Genomic DNA, 26091 nt, shown 5'->3' on the forward strand with positions numbered 1-26091 from the left:
TGGCTATTGCTCAGCAGGGTTTGCCAGCATCAAGGTTTTCTTCCTGTGCTTCTTTCTCCCCTGTGCCCGCCGCAAGCGAGCAGGCTGGGGCTGGCTGCGAGGCCGGGAGGGGACACAGCCAGGACAGCTGACCCCCACTGACCAAAGGGGTGTTCCATACCCCACAGCGCTGGGCCCAGCACTAAAAGCTCAGGGAAAGAATGAGAAAGGGGGGACGTTTGTGGTTATGGCATTTGTCTTCCCAAGTAACCATTAGTGTGCCAAGGCTCTGCCTGCCGATGGGATGTAGTGAATAAATTCCTTATTTTGCTTTGCGTGTGCATCTTCATTGTACCTGTTAAATGGTCTTTATCTCGATCCATGAGTTTTCTCGCTTTTACCCTTTGGATTCTCCTCCCCGTCCTGCTGGCGTGGGGGTGAGCAAGCAGCTGGGTCAACCCACCATGTTCTTCTAGATAGCCTGAGTCCGAGTGGGAATGCTGCTGGGTTCTGTAGTTGGGAAGAACCTGTGAAAGCTGGGGCTGAAGCCCCCAGTGCCCCCCCGGGTAGATTAAGCAGCAGACTGAACGTAAACCAGTGCTGAGGATGGGACACTAGGTAACTTTGCATGGTGTAAAAGACGGCAGAAGCCCTCGAGCACTGTAGAGGTCAGGTGTGCTGCAGAGGCCGGCGTCCTCCCAGAGGCCGGTACGCCCGGGCGAGCCCGGGGCCAGCAGCGATCCCTAGGCAGGAAGACGAGGTGCAGGATCGTGGTGCGCGGAGCGTCCCTGGGTGCACAGCGCTGTAACTGCCTTGCCTGTAAGGCAAGGTGCATCTGCCAGGAATAGGAGCTTCGCCCGAGGCAACAGAGAGGAGCTGCGGAGCAGAGAGACTGTTGCTGTAACACGGACGCCGCCTGAAGCCCAAACCATCGTCTCCTTGTTTCAGGAGGCGACGTCGTGCAGTGTAAACCTTCCCTAACCAAAGCCAAAGGGAGAGAGGGAAGAGGACACAACCTCAAAAATGGTAAGCCACGTCCCGAAAGAGACAGAGATGATAACGTATTTTAAAAGCGCTGTGGGTAGTAAGAGCTCTCACTCCACCCCAGAAGGCAGCTGAAAGGGGCGGGGGGACGGACCATCTACCACAGCTTTTCCCAGGGCTGTATTCGCCTCACGGGCAGGGTTCACACCAAGAACTAACGTTGTCCCGACTGTGCTGTGCACAGGCACACCCGGAGCCCCGGTGTACTTGCACGCTCCTGTGAGAAAGCCAGCGGGCTCTCAGCCGTGCTGTTGTCTGGGAACCGGTGTGCCGGCTCAGCAGCGCCCGTGCGGGGGCCCGCGCTGGCACCACCCCGTCCCATCGCCAAGGCAGCACCCGCTGCAGGCGTCTGGTACCACAGCTACGTCGGCACGGACGTGGCTTGCGTCCCTGCGCTGCACGCGCAGAAGCCGCTCGCCCTGTCGGGAAGATGAGGCAGAGCACGCTTCACTGCTAACGTCGTACGCTGGCTGAGAGAAATCGGCGTGGACAGGGAGCGTGTAATTAGAGACGGCGGGAGCTGCAGAGCTTCTGCCTCGCAGCTCTGCAACTTTCACGTCGGACAGCAGGAAGGGGACTGGGGCGTAGGGGGGTCAAGTGGATCGAGGACGCAGAAGAAAGGAGGTCATCTAGGTAAAGAGAGAAGCAAACTACTTACCAGAGTCAAATACACGATTTTTACTGTGTTTTTTTTTCTTTTCTAGTGTTTTAAAATATTTGGAAACCGGTATCAATCGTAGCCATATAGCATTTAAGTTGCGTTAGCTTTAAAAACTTGATTACAGACAGCTGGTTGGGTTTTGCCGAGGACTCAAACAGTACGGGACCGTTTCTTGTACTGAAGCAACCTTGCTACGCGAAGTTTCCAGTGCGTACGCAGGGAAACGAGAACCCTTCGGTTCCCTGAACGGTCCAGCGCATGGGAAGTGGTAACCTCTGCTTCTGGTGTAACAGCTGCAGCGCTGAGGAGACCGAAGCAGAACGCAGACTGGGCTGCGTGTCCGATGACAGGCGGGTGGACATTACCGAGACCAAACATGGGAGCTGGACTACAGGGGAGAAAAAGTGGGGGTGGGGGGGAATTTTTTGTAAGTTTCCAGGATTTGCAGTGAGTAAAAGCTCAACCACGTTGCTGTTAACGTGTGCTATGGTATGAAAAGCTCTGATAACAATTTCAAACAGTTCTTGATGTGGTACTGAAGGGTTGTTTTACTCTTCCAGCCTAACCTGTCTTGCAAGAATATACAGTACCGTGTATTTTGATAAAATTACATTTTCCCAGTGAGAGCAGTGTTTAAGGTAGCAAGTTAACAGGTTAAAAAGCGCCTTTGAAACTTTGGCTCTGTGGGCATGTGAGAAACCGCCAGAAGTATAATTCAAGTTTTCTGGAAGGTAGGAGAAATGCCCAAATAGGCGCCCGCAGAAGGTATTGCTAATGCTGTAGTGATGGAGTTCTCCCCCTTGGGCAAAGTGCATAGTTTGAGGAGAATAAACGACTATGGGCTTCTGCAAACAAGGCTTGAGAAGTTCTGGTGTCGCAGCCCCACCGGGTTTAGTGCTGTACACCCGTCGTATTTTCCTTGACCCTCTTATTTTACGTTGTCTGCTAAGGTATGTTGCTAAGTCATGAAGTAAGCTTAAAGTACCACAATTAAGCCAATAGGTTTTCCATTGTTTTACTGAAACTGAAAAAGTAGTTCTGTACCAAAATGTACACAATTTAGTAATAATACAAAATGTTAATTCTGCAAGACAGAATGTCAGTTAAATCCACCAAAATGAACACTGAACCACCATTTATTGCCAGAACAGTGTTACTTTAAATAAGATCACTGAATGAACATAGAAACAAAGTAGTTCCAACTTTCCTTAAATAAAATGGTAGATACTAGCAACAATACTGCAGGAAGATAAACATTCATGGTATTTACATGCTATCATAACATATCTAGCATGTAATATGTCTTCATGCTTGCACATCAGCTTTATGAGCTCATTACAATGATATTAATGTGTTGATGTACTACAAAACAACCCATCATGATTTATATCAAATTTGCACATTAGAAGAGCACCCCTGGTAGTCACTCCTTTAGGAATGCCGCTGCATTCCTGCAAGAAACCCAGTCCAATCCACTGATCCGCCCCCCGCCCCCCCAATAAAACAAACAAAAACCCCAAACCAAACCAAAAGAAAACCCCATCATCAAGCATATTAACAATTTTCCTCCTGTGATTAACTAAGCAAGGCGATGCGTTTAGCAATATTCCCAAAGGTGAATCAAACCAGAATACACCTGGGGTTTCTGTATTACATTAAGAACACCTGAGACAGCTTCACTGGTCCAAGTACAGTATTTTAATACAAAAACTGCTTGTTGCATTAACATGTCATTTCACTGAATTCCCTTAATTAGTACTTCTCATTGAAAAAAGGATTTCTTCTTAAAATAAATACTCCCCTCTCAGAAAGAAAGTTTAAAAGGAATTAAAACATAAAAAAACCTAGTGTTAAAGAACAGTGTTATTTTCTGGCTTCATTTTATCTCAGCTTAAGCAGTGGATATACACCTATTCCGGGGGAATAAGTGTCAAACACTTAAAAAAAAAAAAAAAGTAATTGGGAATATACCAACGCACTGTACCTTAAGAGACATCTTTTAAAAGACGTGTAAACATCTGTTCTTGACTCCTGTCGTTTGAATGCACTCCTATCAAAAAAAGTTTGAGAAACTGCATTTGCTTAAATTACTAACCTGTCTGACACGTAACTGTTTTTGGGAGTTACCAGTTTCAAAATCTATTTTTTCTATTGAACAAAACAACAAAACAGTTGAAGACACTGTTTTTCCCTACTTCAGTACAGATTATATTGAACAGTTCATAACTTTACAGGTCACAAGTTTTCTGTAAAGGAATAACCTAAATTGTGGAGCTAAAACATTGAATGCTGCTTAGCTGAAGCAGCAGGCAAATTAAGTACTACATATAGACAGAGGTTTCTATAAAACTAATAGGATTCAGTAAAATTCTCTTATAGCCTAAGTTTTACATGTGAACAAAAATAAAATTGGGAGTTCATGGAAACTGATTAGGCTTGCTCTCTCTTTAAAAAACATGCTTGTCTAACCAGAAAATAAAGATGGCAAGGACCAGTGCATTCAAACCAAGTTTAGACCAACTTTTTTTGTTTGCTTGTTTTTAATGTACAAAGTACATTACATCACTTTTCAGCTTTGTAGTTACCAGGAGCTTACTAGTCAAAATAATCTTAACCTGTAAAAACATAAGACTGACCCTTTAGAAAATGATGTGTGAGAGTAAGAATTCCAAAGCCATGTTCAAGACATCTGACAGGACTTCTTTCATGAAGTCATCTCTAACCACTGAACAAAGTGAAAGGCGTAAGTAGTCTCACACAAGTCCGTTGATCTCTCAGTTTATCTTACACAGACATCATTAAGTTAAGGTGATTTTCATTCTAAACTTCACAGATTTTTTTTTATTTCCCCCTGTGCACCGGGTCAGTTGCTAGAACAAGTCTTCATTTCAAAGCCGTTTTAATATTCAAGCTGCCTTCTTAGTGCAGGTTCCTTGAAGATCTTGTAGATTTATTTTTGACCTAATAAAAAACAGTAAGATAACTACATTAGATAGTTAAGAAGTTACACTGCTATTATATGTTGCAGTTATTCATGTAATTATTATTGAATCTTGTGTACTTGGAAGAAGGACAAAACAGCAGAGAAAGACAAGAATTTTTCCATTTCTTACCTGTTGTGGATCATGTGGCTTTTGACGAGATGCCCAGCTGCAAGAGCTGCCATTAGTGATAATTCCCCTGCCATCACTGTAGCACAAACAATTTTAGCAAGCTGACGGGCGTTTTCACCAGGGTTGTCTTGGCTTGCACCCTGAACCCCTAACATCTGGAGAGACATATATGCAATATTATGCTATGAAATCTAAGTAAATTTATGCTAAATTTAGATTAAAGTAAGCCTTTCCAAATTATACCCCATCAACTAGCCTTAAGTCTCTTTAATATGGAACAGCTTAAGCTTTAAAAATGAGATACTTGAAAACAATTCATTGGGTAATTTTAGAATTTTCATGTCAAATCCACCAAGTTTCAAGAGCCCCGTTCCCACAACATTACTGGGACACAATATACACAACGTGAAAGCGAGCTTTCATTTAAGAGCTAAGTTGCTTTAAACCTTCTGACTTATACCTGCAAACAGGCCTGCTGTGGGAGCAAGTTGGTGCCTCCGCCAACAGTTCCTATTTCTATAGAAGGCATCGTGCAGCTGATGTACAGGTCTTCGTTGGCAGAACCAGTTCGCTCCATCAAAGTGATGCAATTAGAGCTGCCCACATTCTGCGCAGCATCCTTCAGGTCAGGAAGGAGAAACAAAACAAAACCAAAACGCTCAACGAAGTGTTTTATTAAGAATTACTGAACTAAAAATCTGAATTGGTGTAAAACAAACCTACCTGACCACAGGCGATGTAGATTGCTGTCACAATGTTTGCTGCATGTGCGTTGTAGCCACCTATGCTACCAGCCATCGCAGAACCCACCAAATTTTTGTTTATGTTGACCTCAACTAGATCTTCTGTCGTTGTCTTCAATACCTAGATAAAGCGATACGCTTTTACTACACCACTCCTTAGGCAGGAGTGGAAATACTCCATTTATGGTTATTAAGCCCTCACCCCTTGTTTGCTTCCATATGGATTTTGACTCAGTCATTGTCCTCAATACCTACTGTTATTTCTGTTCAAAAGGAGCCCTTTCAAATGCAGGCTGCATTGTCCAAGTAACAATGGAAGAGTCAGGGTAAAGGATTTGGACTTGCACAGGCCTTTAAGAAAAGCTCACCAGCTACCTTCTCTGTTTCAAATTCTCATTTATCTCCAGAATGAAACAAACGAAATCAACTTGGCAGAAATATCCCATTAATTCACCGCGACATGATAGCAACATTCCTCCCAAGCTGCTCCAGACACTAAACCCTCCCCACGTTTGCTCTGCATAAGAATATGGACCTAAACTGAAGAGTTCAAACACTGTGCTACGTTGGTAAATAAACATTGTGCACAGTAGTATCAAATTAAGTGGCATATTTATACTATATGGACTGTGTTTTCAAACATTCACGTAAGAGATTTACACTGAATTTAGTATAAAAATGAACAAAGAGAACAAAAAAAAGATAGTGCTGTGAGCAAAGTTTAAGATATTCCAGTGTAGCAGCTAACTGCTGACAGAGATCTGCACAAAGTCTACAATACTGACAAAAATATAAAGTTTATGTATTAGAGTTCAATGTAAGTAAATGTAGTGATGTACATGGCTTGGGCTTGGGGTAAAACATCCCAAATTTACCTAAAAACTATCCATGCCCATTACCAAAGGACTGGCTCCCCATTACTACTTTGGAATGAAATCTTGGGGGTATAATAGATACTGTCACTGAATCGGCTGTAAAAATCCAAACAATTTGAAAATCAGGAAACAAACCCAAAAGACATAAATTATGCCAATGTATAAATCCAGCCTTCACACACACTCTGAATACTGTGTCCAACTCTGTACCCAGGATTTTAGAAATTTTAGAACTGAAAAAGATCTAGAGAGAAGGATGTTCACAGACATGCTAGAATAGTCTTTTTACTCATTCCTCAGAGACTTTTCAGTCTGAAAGTGAGAATAGCGGGCAAGGTGGAAGGGCCGTGTTAGGAGTTATAAAATCTTGAGCAGCAGAGTGAAGATAAAAGTCTTGAGTACCTCTTCCAGTACAAAACTAGGGCATCAACAAATGGAATCGACAACAAGAAGGAGGTAGTTCTCACACAAGGTGTAGCTGCGCTGTGGAATTCTGCCTGGAATGCTAGTGCTAGAAGTTTACATAGTTTCACAAAAGGGACTGGACAAATTACTGGGGGAAAACAGACAAACAAACAAATCCATCAAATACGAAAGCACTGATTCAGAAAATCTTGAAAAAGTCGATGGAGACTATGCTGAGTATGGTGTAGTAAACTCCTCCCTGGATATCGTCTCTCATGGCCAGGGCTGGTGACCCGGTAACAGGCAGCGGATGTGGTCTGACACACATAGCCAGTCTTCCGAACTCAGGTGGAAGAGAATCTAAGATAGCTCTCGAGATGTAGGACAAGTTCGCCAGGGGCTGGCAGAGGCACTGGTTATAAAGGTTACCCTTCGTCATGCAAGATGCTAAGGCAGCTTTGGAATTAAGCGAAGCACCTGAGTATGTTTTCATTGTAGTAGAAGGCATATAAACTTTGAAGAGAATACCAGGTTTGTGTGAGACAACAAATGAGTGAAACGATCAAAATGACTGAGTTTAATGACAGGCAAAACCCCATGTGTAAAAGTCTGTCAAACTGTGGCATAATTTTTCAAAGGTAAAAAGTGAAAATCCTAATGCCTTCAACTAGATATGCATCATTAAATATATGTATATTATGTCAGAAGAGACAATGAAAGGAAAAAATATCTACTGTCTCAGGAGAAATAGCTTATCCTACAGCAGTGTCTGAAAACACATGTAGGAATTATCCTTACCTGGAAAACAACCTACAGTTAATACTTACGATGTAAGATAGGCATCATTTTGTAAAATGTATGCATTTTTATAAACGAGTGAAAGAACGCAGACACTTACTTCTCTAACAACCTTAGCTGGAATGACTGCTTCGCAGACAACAGACTTCCCTCTTCCTTCTATCCAGTTTATAGCTGCAGGTTTTTTGTCTGTACAATAGTTACCACTAATAGCTATAACCTGGAGATCAGGAAACTCTTCATTCAACCTTGCCAGTGCTTTTTCAGTACCCTGTTAGAAGAGAAACAGACAAAAGGCTAGTATATCATTATGGCTGCAAAACAAGCTACTCAAGGACAGTGGGACAGCAAGATTAGATTAAGTCTAAACAGATCATCAGTTACATAGAATCATAGAATACCAGGTTAGAAGGGACCTCAAGGATCATCTGGTCCAACCTTTCTAGCACAGTCTAGACGAGATGGCCCAGCACCACGTCCAGCTGAGTCTTAAACGTGTTCAGCATAGCAGAGTCAACCACTTCCCTGGGGAGATTATTCCAATGATTGACTGTTCTCACTGTGAAAAATGTACCTCTCGTGTCCCATCGGAATCTCCCTGGGAGTAACTTGTACCCGTTGCCCCTTGTCCTCACCATGTGACTCCTTGTAAAAAGGGAGTCTCCATCTTCTGTGTAGCTCCCCTTTAAGTACTGGTACATGGTGATGAGATCGCCTCTAAGCCTCCTTTTCTCAAGGCTGAACAAACCCAGCTCTCTCAGCCTATCCTCATACAGCAGGCTTCCCAGACCCTTGATCGTCTTGGTGGCCCTTCTCTGGACCCCCTCCAGCCTGTCCACATCTTTTTTGTATAACGGGGACCAGAACTATAACGGGGACCAGAACTACAGCTACCAGTTACAGCTGAAAAGAACATAATTTCAGAAGGGAACCTGAGACAGGGAAAAAAACCTGAACGAATTATCACTATCTTTTTTCTAACCACTGTGGGAATTACATGGGGAATTACTGCTTCTGGATACATTGTAGGTGAATGGGCATATGATTACCATACTGAAGATACAACGCGAACCAAGTCACACACTACAAGCATGAAATGAATTCATTTTGGATGTACTGGAAAGAGCTTCTCTACACTAGGAAATCAGACAAAAGGTCTGCTACGTTTACTACCTGTCTATGACTAGACCCACTTATGTAATGGTTCCAATATACTTAAATTTTATATAAAATAGGCAATCTGTGTTAACATCAAACAGCACAAGACATCCCACCAATCTATGAGTCATGTCTCAGGTTCTTCCACATGTTTGCATAAAAACAAAACCAACTAAACAAAACTAGAGAACACCCTTCTGCTGCCATTCACCAGATTCCCAATCCTTTATTTACAAGGAGTGATAAACAGAGTAACAGTTTAATTACTGCTGGATATCTTTGGCCCAAAGCAATAGAACAACCAGCTTAACTTCCATATTATCAAGAATACTTTCTTTAAATAATAAAAAAAAAAAAATTAAAATACAAAGTTACTTTTTTCTTTCATCGTTCTCATCCTATTCTTGTTTACACTTGACAAGATCAAACACTTATTATTTTATAGCACTGCAAACACCACTATGTCTTATCTTTCTGTCTTCACATGCCACGTAGTCACAGATTGGTAGGCTATAGTTTATTTATTTTTAAAAGAAATACACATTTATTAAAAAGACTTAAGGGGACTGGTCCTTACTTTTGAAATCATATTCATTCCCATTGCATCCCCTGTTGCAGACTGAAAACGGATATAAAGGTTACGACCAGCCAAACTGATGAGAAGTTTTTGTAAGCGGGCAAACCTGCAAGAAAATTTAACTATTACTTACAATCCTCAAGGGAAAAGATTAAATTAGTTTTAAGTGGCAAAATGACAGCAAATCATTGCAGATAGCACTGTTAACTACACTGTGTTCATCCTCCCTCAGTGCAGGAAAAAACCTTTAGCTACCATGCACATAGTTTTCTCAAGTAAATACTATAAAAATGTTCACTGTAAAAGCGTTCACTGCCTTTTTGTGTTTTCTATCCCTGGACTTCATGAAATAAAATATCCTGAAGTGCTAACATAAATTTAATTTATTTGTATTCCTTAAAACATCTGACTACCAGGGATAAACTAAAAACGAGGCCTTTGGAAATTCTTATCTCAGTTTTACAGCAAGGCAAAACCCATGCTACCCTCAACATCAGTGCAAGCTCCACAAGTCAAACAAAAAACGGGAAATACTGCATTTGAACAGCAGCACGAGTTGATTCTGGCTGAAATGCATATATGTCCTTGGCTGACACTTGTAAGATTTGTAAGAAGTACAACTGATAAGGAAATCTCTCTCTGAATCTTCCTAAAGAAAGGAAGTAATCATAAATATTAGAAAAAACTCTAGGGCTTGAAATAGACTTATTCTTAATACTATTTTACATTTTTTAGCATTTCAGTTCTAGCATTAGTTTATCCTGTATTCTCTGGAACCTCACAAATTAATTATCAACATTAGTAGTATCATCTGAAAGGCCACATTCCAAAACTTGAATTACTTTTTGCATAGTAGCTACTAAAAATCCAAATAAGCTTTTGTTCGTTTTTAAATGCTTAGACAAAATAAATAATGTATTAAGTATTAGGCAGTGCAAATGTGTTTGTTGCTAAGATACGGTTGTTTACCATTGGAAAATGTTTATTACTAGCCCTGGTACCTCGCCAGAGTGACTTTTGTTCTCTTACGTTCACACTACACGGGATAGCCAAAATGAAGATGTAATTTCCTGTACTGCAGTTTGCCAAAAAAAACCAATTAGGAGCTTTCTACCAGCCATAGAAGTCTTATGTCAGGAAATAAGGCTGGAATAGCCATTGTACGAACCTACTTGTGCTGTCAAAAGCTTCCTTCATTATTTTAAAGCCTTCAGGGCTTTCAAGCCAAACTTTCACTTCGGCAGCCTGGCAAGCAGTGGGCAGCCTTACAACAGGTCCTCGAGTCATCCCATCTGCCAGAATGCGGCTACTCGCTCCTCCACCGAGCTAAAAATCAAAGCAGAAGGGAAATAAGGTAGGATTACTGAAAGTGAATTTTAGTTTTTAGGAAGTCAGAAACATGCCTTACATCACCCCAATATGTTTTATAATATAGAAAGTTTTTCAAGCTAGTCAAACAAACACTTACACATATTGCTCTACATCCTCTGTTTGTGCTTGCTACAAGACATCCTTCTGTTGTTGCCATTGGCACCTGAAACTCTTTGTTATCCAGAAACAGTGGTCCTGCTACGCCTACAGGAATAGGCATATATCCAATCACGTTTTCACAGCAAGCTCCCATAACCTTACAAAAATAATACAAAAGGTATCATTAAGGTTACACTACAGTGGTGTGGTACAGCATGTTACATACTATGCTTGCGACTCTAACAAGGTATCTTAGCAAAAACCCCACAACCCTACCTACCCATAAAGCAACCAATTCCCACCTCAAAATGTTAACAGCTGCAACTATCAACAGCTAATACTGTTCAAGTCTAGTATTTAGCAGGCATATTGAATCTTATTAAGGCTTAAACGCTATTAAAAGAAACATAATACTGTTAAATGAATTTTAAATAAACTTCCATTTTAACTTGTGCGGTGGTGCATCCCCCCCCGCCTCTGGACCACCTTACGACCACAGGGACCCCTGCCAAGGCTTGGCCTCTGAGCAATGAGTCTGGCGACCAGGCGCCCCTTGGCCGTACCAGGCACTCTTGCATGGCTGAGCTGGGGAACAAGACTGCCTTGATCCCACCTGGCATCACCAGTCACCCCTTGACAGCTTGGGAACACCTCCTTGTGAATTGTAACTCGGGCGGATCAGTACGGGAGGATCATACCTGCCTTGCTGAGATTAATGAGAACTCGGCAATAACTGACTGCAGCTGTGGCCAGAATAGAAATTTACTGATGCCTAAAGTCAATCATCGCACAACCCTATAAACACCAGTACCACAGGAGACCCTTTGAGCTTTTCTGGACCGCAGCAGGCTGCGCCAGTATCTCCCCCTGAGTGGGACGCCTCTCAGAGCTGCGAACTCTTAAGTTTGCATACAGAGGCCTGGCAACAGGACCTGGGCTGATCTCCAGCGCCCTTCACTCCTTGGGGTTCAACCATTCGCCTGTTGAGACAATCACTGAAGTGAGTATTTCACTGAACTCGAGGGGAATTTTTGATTGGTACCTTTATCTGCACATATCAAACTCGCGAGGGATTTTAAGAGGTATTCTTTTATTAAACCTATTGTGCGATTGTGTGTGTGTGTGTGTTATACAAATACTGTAGTAAGCTTTATTTAATCACTTTCTAGATGCTAGAGTAACCAATGATTAGTTACCACTAAAATCTTGTGATTCTCTCCTTATTATGAATAAACCTAAGCTACTGCTAAATACATATCATCCTTAGACATAAACCATTGACCAAGTCTGAGACTAGGATTGGATCTAGCTGCACCTAGGCTCCTCTCTGAGAAGGAGTTTAGAAAGCAAGGGGGTCCATTCCGAACCTCGTGACTCAACGGGAGGGCCTCCTTTACCCCTGCCTTGTATTCCCTTCTCTCTCTCCCCCCATATATTCCATTCATTTAATAAGTAATAGAGTGAACCTTGCCATCGAACTCTGTTAAATCACCCTTTTATAAATTTCTATTAAAATCACTATTTACAAATATCTGTGGTGGTGATTATTTAAGCGACCTAACCGCTCATTCGTAACAATTTGAGCTCAAGGTAATATTATCATTCAGCTGAACTCTCAGCCTCAGTAGTAGAATTCTGCATTTCTGAGATAAGGTGGCTGCATACTTCGCTAGGAAATATTTTTGGGGTAAGGTACAAAACTTTCCCACCTCCCTACGTTTAAAAACATCAAGAACAATAAAATGTAGTGCCTTATGTTTGCGGTTCCCTCCCCCCCCCCTTCTGCATCAGTTTTCACCAAGCTCCTTGTTAATTCATATACATCCCTTCGAGCATGTATTTAATGTATTTGGCAAGTGGTTTTTTACAGTGAGTTTTGCTTGTCTGCCTTTTACTTACCAAAGAATAATTATAATTCCTATAAGGAAGATATTGCAAAGATGAAGGTTCAGGGAGTTTCTTAGATAACATCTGTCTGCGAATGGACACACCTCGCTCCTGAGTTTCCATCAGGGTTTCCAGTTTGTATGCAGGAATATACTTAGCATTAACTAAGCTGATAACCTCGGCATCAGTAAGGAATTTTGCTCCTTTCTGGAAATGTAAAGGGTGGGGAGAGAAAGTACATATTCTCTTGGTGAAAATCCTTTAATGTTCCCAAATTAAAAAGGGTAACAACTTTACTTTGACATTATCAGAGTACCTCTAAAAGAACTAACTGCCAATGTCAGGTTTTATAGTAGGCCAGGATATGATCAAAACGTTTGTACTCAGACACCCACTTATACGCATACATGATGAAGCTTCACTGACTTGGTACGTCACAAATGATGAAGCCACTCCCCCCTCCCCGACTGACTGCAGAAGTGACTTACAAGAGGGGTTTGCTTTAGTTGTGACCCCCCCCCCAAGTTATTAAAGCCATATAATTTTCTGAAGAATGACATTACAATCAAGAGGATCATTTAAACCTGGAAAATGAACTATAAGAATTCTTAAATCAGATGTTGCATTAGAGGTTAAAAAAACCCAAGTTATTTTTCCATACCTCTGCATTTCCGAGTATACAAACACATTCCTCAATAGAACGTGGTTCTTTAGGTAGCTCAATTTCTTCCTCTTTTCCATTAAGAAATGAAGCAGTTTCCACAGGGTTGCAACTGCCAACTACAAACGTAGCTTTGGTTGGTGACTCTGCTAATACAGGTTTTATGACTTCGGCTGCATAAAGACAATTAAAATGAACTTTGGTTTACAAAATTCTTAAGTCTTGATTCCAAATATAACACGCTAACACAGATTTCACTATTTGTTCCAAATATTCAGGAACAGGTTCAGACTTTAAAATGCTAAAAATTACCATTTCCATCTCTGGGAACTAAAGCTTCTTCTGCTGTGTTAGATTTCTGATTGGTTTTCAGAATTCCAGATTGTTTCCTGCAACAGTTCTCAGGGACCTTTTTCTGGACCATCACTGGAGATGTTATGGGATTCTTCAGTGACAGTGTGGATTCAGTCTCTGCTTGCTCAAAGAAAATATATTTGACAGCAAGGAGAAGGGCTAATCCAAGAGTGATTACTTGTTCAATATCCATACTGGCCATTCTAAAACAAACAAATCAAAAAGTAAACACACAGTTTATACAATTTGTTGTTTGTAACAGCATTCTGACATAACTTTGCTTCAGAAAGGCTAATAGTTTCACCATAATTTACACAGTTACAGAAATTCCAGTCAAAATACATTTTCTACCAGGACATTTAAGTATGCTAGGTTAGGGTAGAGAAATCTTTCTTTGTATTGTTAACAACATAAGAATTTTCAAATGTCATTAAATAGTTACTAAATCTTAGCTAAAAAGCAGTCCCAGTAAGATAAATGACTGTAAAATATTCACTAACAGCCACACCAAATTGATTTAAAAACCTATCTCCCTCCCAATGATGAAGCAGAAAGTTTCAATTATCATCAATTATCATCCCCTACCAGTAACAACTACTATGATGCAAGCTGAACTGCTAAGAGCAGGGGAAAAAAACCTAAACCAGACACTTCTGAGTTTTCAGAAGTAGTATGGAACCACAGGTGCCGCTACCATCAGTTGAGCTGAAGGAAAAGCAATAGTGACATGGCTTTTGCACTTTTTGCACTTGTGTGTGAATGGTCAGAAACAGGACAGCTGGCTCCTGATCACATTTTGATTACTTCAAGGAGAATGGACGAATGGTATAATACTGAAATATTTCTTATGAAATGTCATCTCTGGTTCCAAGAAATCCTACAGTGGTCAGCTCTGCAAGTTTACAAGTGGTGTACCCTAGGGCCATAGCTTGGCAGCACTGGAGAATACACCTTAACCAAGGAAACACACTTCTCTCCTGTGAAATCGCATACCGAGAAAGGTAGAACTGCCATAATGAAACATTAGGTTCAATTCTCTTTGGTGCATTCTCATCCAATCCCACTGAATTTTCCGCAGTACTGTTTTGAGCAGCTGGTTCCGCTATCCAACGACTGTGGGCATGAACAAGAACCAAACCCAGCGACTGTATTAAAAACATAAAACAAAAAAACCAAATATTAATTTTTCAACTGTAACTAGGTATCTAAGCTACTGTTGTGGTTTAATCCCAACTGGCAACTAAGCACCACACAGCCGCTCGCTCGCTCCCCCCCCGGTGGGATGGCAGAGAGAATTGGAAGGGCAGAAGTGAGAAAACTTGCAGGTTGAGACAGGAACAGTTTAATAATTGGAACAAAATTTTTAAAAAGTAAAAATAATAATAGTGAAAAGGAATACAACAACAAAAAAGCAAAACTTATGAAAAACAAGTGATGCAACCACTCACCACCCACCAACTGATGCCCACCCCGTCCCCGAGCAGTGATCACTGCCCCCCGATGAACTCCCCCAGTTTCTATACTGAGCATGACGTCATACGGTATAGGACAGCCCTTTGGCCAGTCGCGGTCAGCTGTCCTGGCTGTGCCCCCTCCCAGCTTCTTGTGCACCTGGCAGAGCATGGGAAGCTGAAAAGTCCTTGACCAGTGTAAGCACTGCTTAGCAACAACTAAAAAGTCAGTGTGTTATCAACATTATTCTCATATTAAATCCAACACACAGCGCTATACCAGCTACTAAGAAGTAAGTTAATTCTATCCCAGCTGAAAGCAGGACACCTACTAAGATTAAACAGTTTACTTTTTTGTTTGTTTCGTTTTGGGGTTATTTTTTGTTTCCTATGCCTCAAAAGTCTAAAGCTAAAGGCTGATTTTCCACACCTCTCATCAACGCCCTTTTTGGCCTAGCGTAACACTCATAGCTTTTAACCCATCCCACCACATCCCTCCTCTTGCTCATGTAATAAGCAAAGGAAGCTGAGGGTACTGCAGGGGTAAGAGGGAGGGAATTAGTACACGTGGAAAAGCCCTGAGTGCTTGGCACAGAAATGGCACGCACAGGAAGGCTTTAAGTGTAGATACAGAAGATGTTATTAAAAATTACCATGGTAAACTAGACTAATGGGATGCAGAATACAAATCTACACAAGACAAAAGATTGATTCATTGCACCAGGGCACCTTACTGATTGCATAACCGCAGGTGAAAAAGAGCCACAAACCATAATCATTTTGACCCTCTGTGTTACAGGATTTGGTTTATTTTCTTCTTCTTCCAGAACACGAGCAAAATGGCTAAGCTGCCATATAGGGCGCCCTTCACGACTCTCTCGAGAAAGCTGCAAAAATAACAAAATTTAAAACCAGGTCTTAGTACCTATTAGAAGAACCAACAACTGAGCTTCAACATTGTATTTTTATTTGATCATTAAGAAATTACCAACAAAAGAGTTGTAGACTAAACAGTACATTGTAGGCTATGTCAGACTTTAAATAGTGAAAAACCCTGGACAGCAAATAATTTGCAGTATAATTTGTTTGCTTTAGATCAGAACTCATACTATTAAGTGTGACTCATTTACAGTGGCGTTAACAAGTTACTGTCATCAGCTGAGCCACCGTAACTCTTTTTGCACATTCCCTCTGTTCACTTCGAAAGGAAAACAAACATACTGGCATATAGCTCTGTGAAGAAATGTATAGCCTACAAGAAGCACAGAGTCTGAATACCAAGCTTGATGTTGTCTTGAAGTTGATCTTACCTCTAATACCAAGGACACACAAGCTGGAAAGAAGGTCATGAAGACAAAGTAGTTGGCAAGAACAGACATACAGCCAAAGCAGCACATAATTTCAAGTTGTCGTACACCTGCATAAAAAAAGAAGACATTTTTTACATTTGAACATGCAATGGGTTTTCTATATACTTGAAGAAGCGTTGCAGAAGTAAGAAAGAAACCACTAAACTGACAATGCAGATTACAGAGGAAACTGTCTAGATTAATGAAGAACAAGCATGTTACGCCCTAGTCATTGTGTATTAGCTTATTCTAAGCACAATATGTATTTATGGTATGGTATTCACAGAAAACTTTTAACATGTAATTCTGAATAAATACAAATAATTACAGTTCACCAAGATTTTAAAGCTTCACACTGAAAGCTTGAAACTCCTCACCTATGTAAGCAAAGAACAATTAGCTGACATGAGGTATTGAAATCGCTTCTGAACGATGGCCAATTAAGTGTTCAGGCAATAAGAAACATTATATACCCCACCTACTCTTTCACAAGTCAACTAGCCATGTCGCACATGCATTACAGAACCGCCCGAGTAAAAATGAAAGACCTAACAGTTTAAATCATTTAAAAAAAAAAAATCAACTATGTGCTACACGAAAATGAGGGGTTTTTTTCCTAGATGTAAACAAGAAAACAGCTTATTAATACACAATACCCTGAAAAGGTCCAAAACAATTTGAAAACCAAGTGCTTTGAAAGATGCCTTTAAGGTATGCAAGATAGTTTAAAAAAACCCCACACATAAAAACCAACAGACAAAAACAAACATGCAAACAAAACCTCACTTTAGTCCTAACTATGGAACTTTGATTTATTTTACAGAGAAATCGGTTATTTACACGTGAAAATCCTTTGCTTATTACATTTAACTGTGCTCTTTTTAAGGAAAGACAACTGCTACCGCACACAGAACTGATGCAGATCAAAAGATGAGGTGGGGAAAAAAAAACCAGTAAAAGATTGGTTACTTTTAATTGAACTAGAGTAATGTTCCTCACCTGGAGTAATTTTTAGAAATACTTGGTTTTTTCAAGAATATGAAATAGGTGTGCATGTACTCAAAGTGTAACTCATTTTTACGAATACCCAAGAGAAAAGTTTAGCAGCTACTTTGTTAACAAGAATGATGGGAATGATAAAAGGTCTTAATTTTATAAAAGCAGCTGCACCCAAGTCCATTCTTACTGCACAATGCTCACGGAAAGCTGTTACCTGCATTTCAAACTTCTCTTCAACATGTACATATTATTCATATCTGCAGGAAACTAGTAAGATAGGCTCATTAGGAAGGTAAATAAATAGCTAAATAAATACATTAAGTCACTCCACTCTCATGGGTAACACCTATTATTTTAAACTCTCCATATCCCAACATCTTTCAAACAGTGTTTTTTAACTGGAAAGATTTAGAACCTTAGACTGTATCACTCACCCGACATAGTACCAACACCTATCACAAGACACTCCACAAGTGCATCCAGTGTAAACGTAGGGCCTAAAATTGCCATTCCACGTGAAATATTTTCTCTTACTTCATCCTAAAAAGAAGAATTTCTGTACGTTAACATAAAGACAGAAATCAAATTAAGGGAGTACACATAACATGATTAGTACATTGAGTAATATTATGGTGACAAGGCCTTATAAAACATCCATTGAAAATGAACTATTATGACAGAATACATTCTTTAATTGCTTTGTTTCCCATAACTTATTATAGTTTGACAGTCTTTACTTACACAAGATTATTTAATTTTGATTAAATCCGCAACCTTTGGCTCATCAGTATTCTAAGCTCCTACAACACTGATGGGCACAGACTTTAATTACAGTACATTCAGAAGAACAGGACTTTGACACTTTAAGACATAAAATAGAAGCCACTTATGACATGGCATTTCAAAAGTTCTTGCAACCGCTTATCTGTACCCTAACTTTTATTATTCTGTTATTTAACTCTCTAGACTCAGCTGACAGAAAAGAGGACATAGAAGACACTAAAACTTTCCCCTGGGGGAGAAAGGGATTTCCTCCAGAAACCCAGCATGGCAAACTCTAGAGGGTCTGCTGCTGGTTTTTTGTTGCTGTTGGCTTTGCGGGAAGGGGGAGAGAAGCTGTAAGGAAAACCTATTTGTGAAATAGCTACTTGAAAATGAATAACAAATTCTGTACCTGCAATTATTATAAAATAATATACATCAAACTGTAATAATATTGCACATATAGAGAATGTGCAATATACTCTAACATACATTAAAATATAATATACAATATTTTGTCAAAATTAGTATGCTCAATTACCATGTACAGTATTTTGTAGGTGTAAATTAATTTCACTAAATATACTTTTATTTCAGAACTTAGAATATTAGGAAAAAACCACTACAATGTATGACAAGATGTGCTGTCAATCCTTCCTGTTGTGCTGTGTTAATTGCATTAGAGCATGAATGTTTCTGTCTACACATATGCTATGTTTGTTCTGCCAAGATTTTGTGTAGAAATATGCTTTTTCCAGTATCAGCACTGTAACATTAGATGTGTCTTTATATACTGTTCCTGAGCCCTAGAAATTAACTTTTTTCTGTCAATAACTGTTTGAGGGAAGACTTTGGTCTAGGAACTCTAGCTCCTTAATAGAGTTATTAACATTGCTAGTTTAAAATTCTGAACCTATAAAGTACTCATATATACAATTAACTTAGCTCACATGGTTATGCACACTAATTTTACAGTGTTATTATTCACTCGAACACTGATCTGGATTGAAGATGGGAGAACACAGAATCTGCATAAAATCTGATCTTTTTTATATGTCACCAATACATTATTCACCTGTATGCCTCTCCACCTGGATTATTCCTAGAATCATAGAAAGGTTTGGCTTGGAAGGGACCTTAAAGATCATCTAGTTCAAACCCCCCTACCATGGGATAATGTTGCTCTTTGAACATTACATTCCAAAGCTCCATTGAAAACAAAACAAAAACAACCAACCAACCAAAAAACCCCAACCCCTCTGACCTGTGAGTTGGAACTGAGTGCAAATTTTGCTAATGCACTTGCTCTTGACAGATCGATCAGAAGCAGGAAGAACGGTAAAGCTTCACTGAAAAAAAGAGGCATATGTTAAAATTCAAGGTTTATTGTACGGGGGAAAAAAAAATTCAAGCAAGAAATCCAGAATAACAATTCATTACTTACTTTAAACCTGTCAGTTCTTTATCCAAGAAGTGAATTACCACTGTACTAAAAACAAAACTTGAGAAGATTGTGAAGAGGCCAGCAATACCTTTAAAAAAAAAAAAAATTAATTGGACATTTTTGTTTTATATATATTAGGAGGGGGAAAAAAAAAAGAAAAAAGAAAAAAAGACAAACTATACCTTTAGATCAATCCTGAAGCAAACAAATGACAATTCTAATATCTCGGACTGCATTAACAGCAGTTGAGATCAAACTGAAGTAGATGCTATTTTTATACAGATATTTAAATCTAAAATTTGTACTGCATTCAAAGTAAGACTCTAAGAAATAAAAGCCATAAATCTCCTCATTCCTTATCAGCAAAAATGAAAACTGGCTTAAACAGCTCTATATTTTTAAGTGTTTCACACATACAATTATTTAAAGAATTACATTTCCAATGTATATAACATTCTTAAAAAAAATTTGCACTTTGATCTATGTGGAACATTTATTCTTCTATCTAGCAAATAACTAAAATAACCCTGTTCTGTACATAAGTATTAAAGCTCTAATATTTATTACCAATTTATATTAAAAACCCAAACAATTAAAATGCATACAGCAAATACAAAAATCAGATACAGTACCTAAAATGTATTTTGACCCAAGCTGCCTTAGGTTCTGGAACTGGAAATATATATAAAGGATTGCTATACAGCGCGTGATTGTCAGGATGATGATGTCACTGCTCAGAACATCCTGTTTGAAATACAAAGCAATTTAGTTAGCTTTTACATTAAGTAGTAACTTCTTGTTAAGTTTCAGTAACAAAAATATCCATTGTGAAGCTGCACTAAAAATGAAGTTTCAGAAAAAGTATCACTGCTAGTCTGTCTTAAAAAAAATTAAAACATTGCAAACAATATTAATGTAAAATCCTTGTTCACTCAATACTGTGCAACTGAAAGTTACATTTAATGAAAACCTTCTGTAGCTCATCACTGCTTGCATACAGCTTTAATACCCACAATGGGAAAAGAAGGCAGTAAAGAAGTTTCTGCATAGCTACTTTCCTCCTAATACTTCACAACCTGATCTTATTCTACAGAAAATCGTGGACCTACTCACTAACAGTAAGTACTATAACATGAGTTTAAACCCTTACTTCTTCAAGTTTCGGGCACTCGTAATTCCAGCCACAGATCTTATCATTCCCAGTGAACATCTTCATGGACATCATACAGATGGTGAGAGTCACTGTTCCCACAATGACTTCCCATGGGTGAGAGGCTACAAAAAGGCCATGCATTCGAAAGAGTCTGGACAACATTTTCAAGGTTGTTTTTCTATACTTAGCAAACCTGCAACAAAAGAATATTTCATATAAGCAAGTATGAGATTCAGGGGAAAAAAACATAGAGCTCTATGAATTTCTGCAAGTCATTCCTCAGGAAAAAAATACCCCAAACCAGTTAAGTAATAGATGAGTAAGGAAACTCATCTTCACCTTTCAACCTCCCATGTAAAACACATTTATTTCTAATCTTCTGAAGTATAATACAATCTGTTCCTGCTTTCTTCATCTTTAATACACATCTCCCTTGTTTCTTCAAGGTCTTATTAGTAAGTCTCCACCATTTTCACAACATCTCTTAGTATCTTCCTGTCACATAGTTTTGATACTACTTTGATTCCAACTTCTGTTTTTTACCACACCTATGTAAGCACTCCCTAAATTCTGTTACTTTTTTCTACTCACTCTTCCTATCAAAAATATTGATTAACTTTAACTATATAAATTACCAACTAACCCATTGTTGGTAATGCTCAACTTCAACAGTAGGAATGGCAATGTTATCTTCCTAGTCGCAATGTTTCTTCTCTACTCCCTGCTCAATATTCTTCAGTGATTCAAGTTAATCACATTAAAAACAGTTCCTTCTTCATTTCAAGCACGAGTCCTTCTCACATACAGTATTCTGTGACAGTTCTCTTGTGCCCATAACTAATTGCCAGGTTTCTGATGCATTTCATCACCCCCTTTGCTTTCAACAGGTAACAAACATTTGACAGAAACTCTCACACCTCTCTTTCACATAACTGAGAATGCGGATGTTCTGTACATCCTTCAGTTACAAAACCACATCCTACTCTATTTGCTCTGTGTTGCACCTTTAGACAAGTTCATCAAGGATGTTTACTTATGTTTTATAGCATAGAAACAAAATGCCATAAAAGTCTCTCTTAAATATATTAGTACTGCAACTTTGCTTTTCTCATTGCACAAAATCAACAGCTTCTAAAACTCTGTGATGAATGTTAACTACATTACTGTATCATAAAGTTCACAAGATGCTTAAATAGTAGCCTGACTAACAGAGACAATCTATAGTTCTGTATTTACATGCACAAACCTAGCACTGTAAAGATTTCCACGGAGGACTGAGGGCTCTACACATTGCCACTTAAAAGTGGATGAAAAAATCCCTTTGTGTTGCCTTAGAAGTAGCAATACATTCATCAGGCTTCTGGGAAGACAGTCTTTCTAGTATTATTTCTTTTGCTTGGATATGAAAAATGAAGCTGTCATTCAATGGAGGAAATAACAGACAGGGCGAATCTATCTGCTTAGCGTTCCTGAAGATACCAGAATCATCTTGGTTTCCTACCAATGGCAGTCTTGATCATATGAGCACCACCAGCACCAATCTATTTTTCTTTATCCTTCCACAGTTAAGGTGTGTCAGGATTTTCGTGGCTCATGGAACCAAATGGGGAAAATCATTGAGAGACTGCCTTCCTTCCGAGCAAATTATTTTGTTTCCTGACAGAAAGCTTTTATTTAAAAACAAAACAAAACAAACCAAAAAACACCACAACAAAACCACTCCTTTTAAAGTCAACATTATCCTTTGCTTTTCCCTCTGTAATACAATCTACATACTATTTTGTAAATTTATGTTCTTGCAAAACTGTTCCAAAGTAGTATTACACTTTTCCCTCAGCAGAATGGAAGATATCTTTTAATTAGGAAAACTAAAATAAGACATGGCCAGAGGAGTATCTTAGCACCAAAGATTTTGAAACAGCGCAAAAAATAGAAAAGGCGTATCAATGTCGTGTGAAAATACAAATACTTTTGAATACCACACTGTTTCAGGAAAATCAGAATTAGTACTTACTACATGACTATATAGAGTCCTACCAGTCCTAAAAGTAGTAATACAACTCCTAAATTCTGAGAGTTGGAATTATTATCTAGGCAATTAACAAATTGTTAGTAGAGCCAGAAAAATTTCAAAATTTTTCTTCAGATAGTATCTTTCACATTTCTAAGCAAAACTAATAAGTGTAAAATGGCTTCACATAAATCAATTAGGGAAAAATGCATGAATCTGATTATGAAAATAATTATCCATAATATCTATTATTAGACAGTGTTTTATCATTAACTGCTGTTCTGAAATACAGGATGCCTCACTGCTGATCTTGGGGTTAACTGAGTGGCAGTAACTCCTGACCTAAAAGGATTCCTTAAAGCCTTCACCTGTCTGAAGTGCATGGGGTTTTTTGCTATGCAGTTGACATTTCCAGAAAATATTGATGAAGGTGTCATACACTGATTCTGCATTACTGACTGGTGTAAAAAAATATTTCAATGCATATGATCAGCTCATATTTCTAATTATGTTTAAAATATTTGTATAGTTACACTGACTCACAGTTTGAAATTAGCAAGATGTAACATTAAATATAAAGCTGAAGTTCATCATTAATATAATTCTGTTAAATTTCAAAATGGTGTTTCAAAAGGGATGCCTTCTAAATCCTATCCATTTCCTGCTTGCCTTTGTTTTCAATCAAAAATTTCCAGGAGACTATGAAGTAAAGCAATCCATTCTGGGAATCAAAACAAAATATAAACAAAAAACAACGCAACCCTTTCAAAAACTTAACCAGAGTGTAAAAAGCAAACTAGACTGGTTGTATGTAATGCTTCAGAGCATTCGTCTGCCACGTAACTGTATGACTATTTGCTTAAATACCTAAGGTTTGTCACAGAGCTCTCACTAACCTCAGAGCAGTCACCTGCAACACCATCTCATAGATCAGCACAAATTTCCCATCTCTTGCTGGCTGACTCAGCAATAGCTACAGTCTTGTAAAGGAACCGAGCGGCAAAAACAGCTGAGCGAAAGCCTGTGCAGAGCTCACCTGAGAAGCGTACGGCACCACACCAACCCTGTCAAACCGCCGGGAAGCCTTTTTCGCTTGCAAAATGGGAACCCCCCCTCCGGCAGGCCCGTCACGGCGGCCCCCCGGAGCCCGCGCGGAGGGCGGCGGGCAGAGCCCTCCGGCCCGGCCGCGGCTGGGCCGCCCACCAGCCCGCGGGCGGCCGGCACGGGGCGGGCCGAGGCTCTCGCTGCAGCCGCAGAGGCCCCGCCCGCGGCCGGCGGGGCAGCGGGCGCAGGGGCGCCGGGCGCTGCGGCCGGCAGGTGTGGCGGCCGGCAGCCGGCCCGCCGCGGCCCGCGCCCTCCGACGTCAACAAGGCACCGGGACGGCGGCTCTGGCCTCCCCCGCCCGCCGCCCACGGCGGGGGGTAAGGCGGGCCGGGACGCGCGGCGGCCGCCGCTCCCTAGCGGCCGCGACGGCGACGGTGCCCTCCCCGCGCCGCCGTTATCCGGCCGATCTCCGGGAAGCCGCTCGGGGCCCGCACCCGCCGCGGAGGAACCCGTGTCGCAACGGCGGGCTGCCCGCCCCGCGCCTGACCCAAGCGCGTCCCGCCGGCCCTCCCCTGCCCCGCCGGCCCCCGCTCACCGCCCCGGCGCCGCGCCGCGCCGCCTCCTTCCCGCCGCGCTGCGGACTGAGGCGGCCGCTCCTCCCCGCGCAAGGACACCCGGGGCAGGACACCCCGGCCCCCGCCATCGCCCGATCGCGCAGCCAATGGCGGGGGCCCGGCCCGCCCAGCGCGCGCCGCGTCACTCGCCGCGTCGCCGTGGCAACGGCCCGGCGAACGCCGCACAGCGTCAGAGCCGATCAGGAGCGGGGATCGCGCCATCTCGCCACGGGCTGCCCGCCAATGGGCCGTCGCGCTCGCCTCTCCGCGTTTCCCGATTGGGCGGCGGGACGCGGCTCATTTACATACGGCGTTCGGCGGGGCGGCGCGGGGGCTGCCCCGCGGAGGGGCGGCGCCTCCCCGGGCAGCGGCGCGGGCAGGCGCAGCTCCGCCGCTGGCGGCAAGCAGCGGTTCCCCCCGCGCTCCGCAAGAAGCGCCCCATGTATATTCGTGGCTCTCGGCCGAAGGGGCCATGCTATTTTTTTTTTTGCTCATGAAGCGCAGGAGGCTCCTTATTCTCTCTGCGCACCGAGCCAGCTGCGACACGCTGTTCTTGGTTGCAGCGCATCGCTCCAGGTTTGCACGGCCGTTTCACGTTCCTGGGTCCGAGCTGGCGGGCCAGCGTGTTTAAATACAAACAAAATACGATCCGCAAGGGTTTTGTGGCGGATGATCTACCCTCCAGCTTTTCCAAAACTGCTTCTTGCGCGCGCCATTTCGTTGAAGAAAAATTTCTAGTGGCTCCACGTGGTGCTGTGCTGTGAAGCATTAATGTGGTTCTCAAAAAAGGATACACTGCTGAAAAGGTTTCCCAAGAACTCCACCCAAAGTGGAGCTGGTGTTGTCAATGACGAAATCATTCATGCTAGCCCAGTCTTTTAATATGTAAATACGCTTTTCCTTCTCATCTTCAAGGTGGTGCTTACAGATCCAGGTAACTTACTCCTGCGTATCCATCTTCCCTGACAGCCTCTTTCTGAACACTCATGTTTTCTCGGGTGTCTCACCTTTATTACCTGAAAAGAGTTAAGTATTACCAGCAAGATTTCTGGAGTCATTTGATAATATGCATAGCAATTGCTATAATTGCATATAGCAATTTGTACATAATTGTGTATATAATGATACACAATTGAAGATGACCTTTAGCATCTTGCTCTGTTTTCCACACTTTTTCCATAGCAGCGGGTGATGAATGTGATTTGGAAAGTCCTGAAAATGCTAATGTTATCGCCGACTGGGAGCAGGAGTCACTATGATGACTTGGAATTTGGAGTCAGCACACGTATTAGACATCACACTTTCTGCTGTCAAGCTTTCGCGTCTGTGGCTCTCGCGGTGGCCTGCCTGCAGCCCAGCTTCGCACTGAGAGAGGCCACTGGAGCCGCACTGTGCCCGCTGCTGCTGCTGCACAGATGGAAGGCAAAGCTGAGGCAGAACGGGCCTGCCTGAGGAAAACGTTGCTGTGATTAACAGACAATCGCCAGGTTATATACAAGGGTGCTACTGCAAATACTGTGAAAATACTGGCAACTAATA

General features: G+C 41.2%; 1 protein-coding gene across 5 annotated transcripts; it reads right to left on the reverse strand.

The window, feature by feature from the left end:
• Positions 1-1842: 1842 nt before the first annotated feature.
• Positions 1843-24664, reverse strand: HMGCR (3-hydroxy-3-methylglutaryl-CoA reductase). 5 transcript variants are annotated; one of them, XR_014230671.1, is made up of 21 exons: positions 24534-24615; positions 20881-21076; positions 20363-20474; positions 19731-19818; positions 19551-19635; positions 17959-18064; positions 16487-16593; positions 15911-16063; positions 14719-14870; positions 13684-13928; positions 13372-13544; positions 12723-12917; positions 10822-10980; positions 10522-10679; positions 9354-9459; positions 7719-7889; positions 5521-5661; positions 5258-5416; positions 4798-4952; positions 4321-4645; positions 1843-2072 (listed from the first exon to the last, which is right to left on the reverse strand). XR_014230671.1 is itself a non-coding variant. In XM_082336115.1 (20 exons), exons 2-20 carry the CDS (start codon positions 21043-21045, stop codon positions 4591-4593), a joined length of 2649 nt encoding a protein of 882 aa, XP_082192241.1. In that variant the 5' UTR covers positions 21046-21076; positions 24534-24664; the 3' UTR covers positions 2686-4590. The 5 variants fall into 5 exon arrangements, 4 of the variants coding, with proteins under 4 accessions (XP_082192241.1, XP_082192240.1, XP_082192238.1 ...); XM_082336115.1 differs by lacking the exon at positions 1843-2072 and having other exon boundaries at positions 2686-4645; positions 15947-16063; positions 24534-24664; XM_082336114.1 differs by lacking the exon at positions 1843-2072 and having other exon boundaries at positions 2686-4645; positions 24534-24664.
• Positions 24665-26091: the final 1427 nt, after the last annotated feature.

The sequence above is a fragment of the Platalea leucorodia genome (genome assembly GCF_965183815.1).
Source record: "Platalea leucorodia genome assembly, chromosome: Z".
NCBI classification, from domain to species: Eukaryota; Metazoa; Chordata; class Aves; order Pelecaniformes; family Threskiornithidae; genus Platalea; species Platalea leucorodia.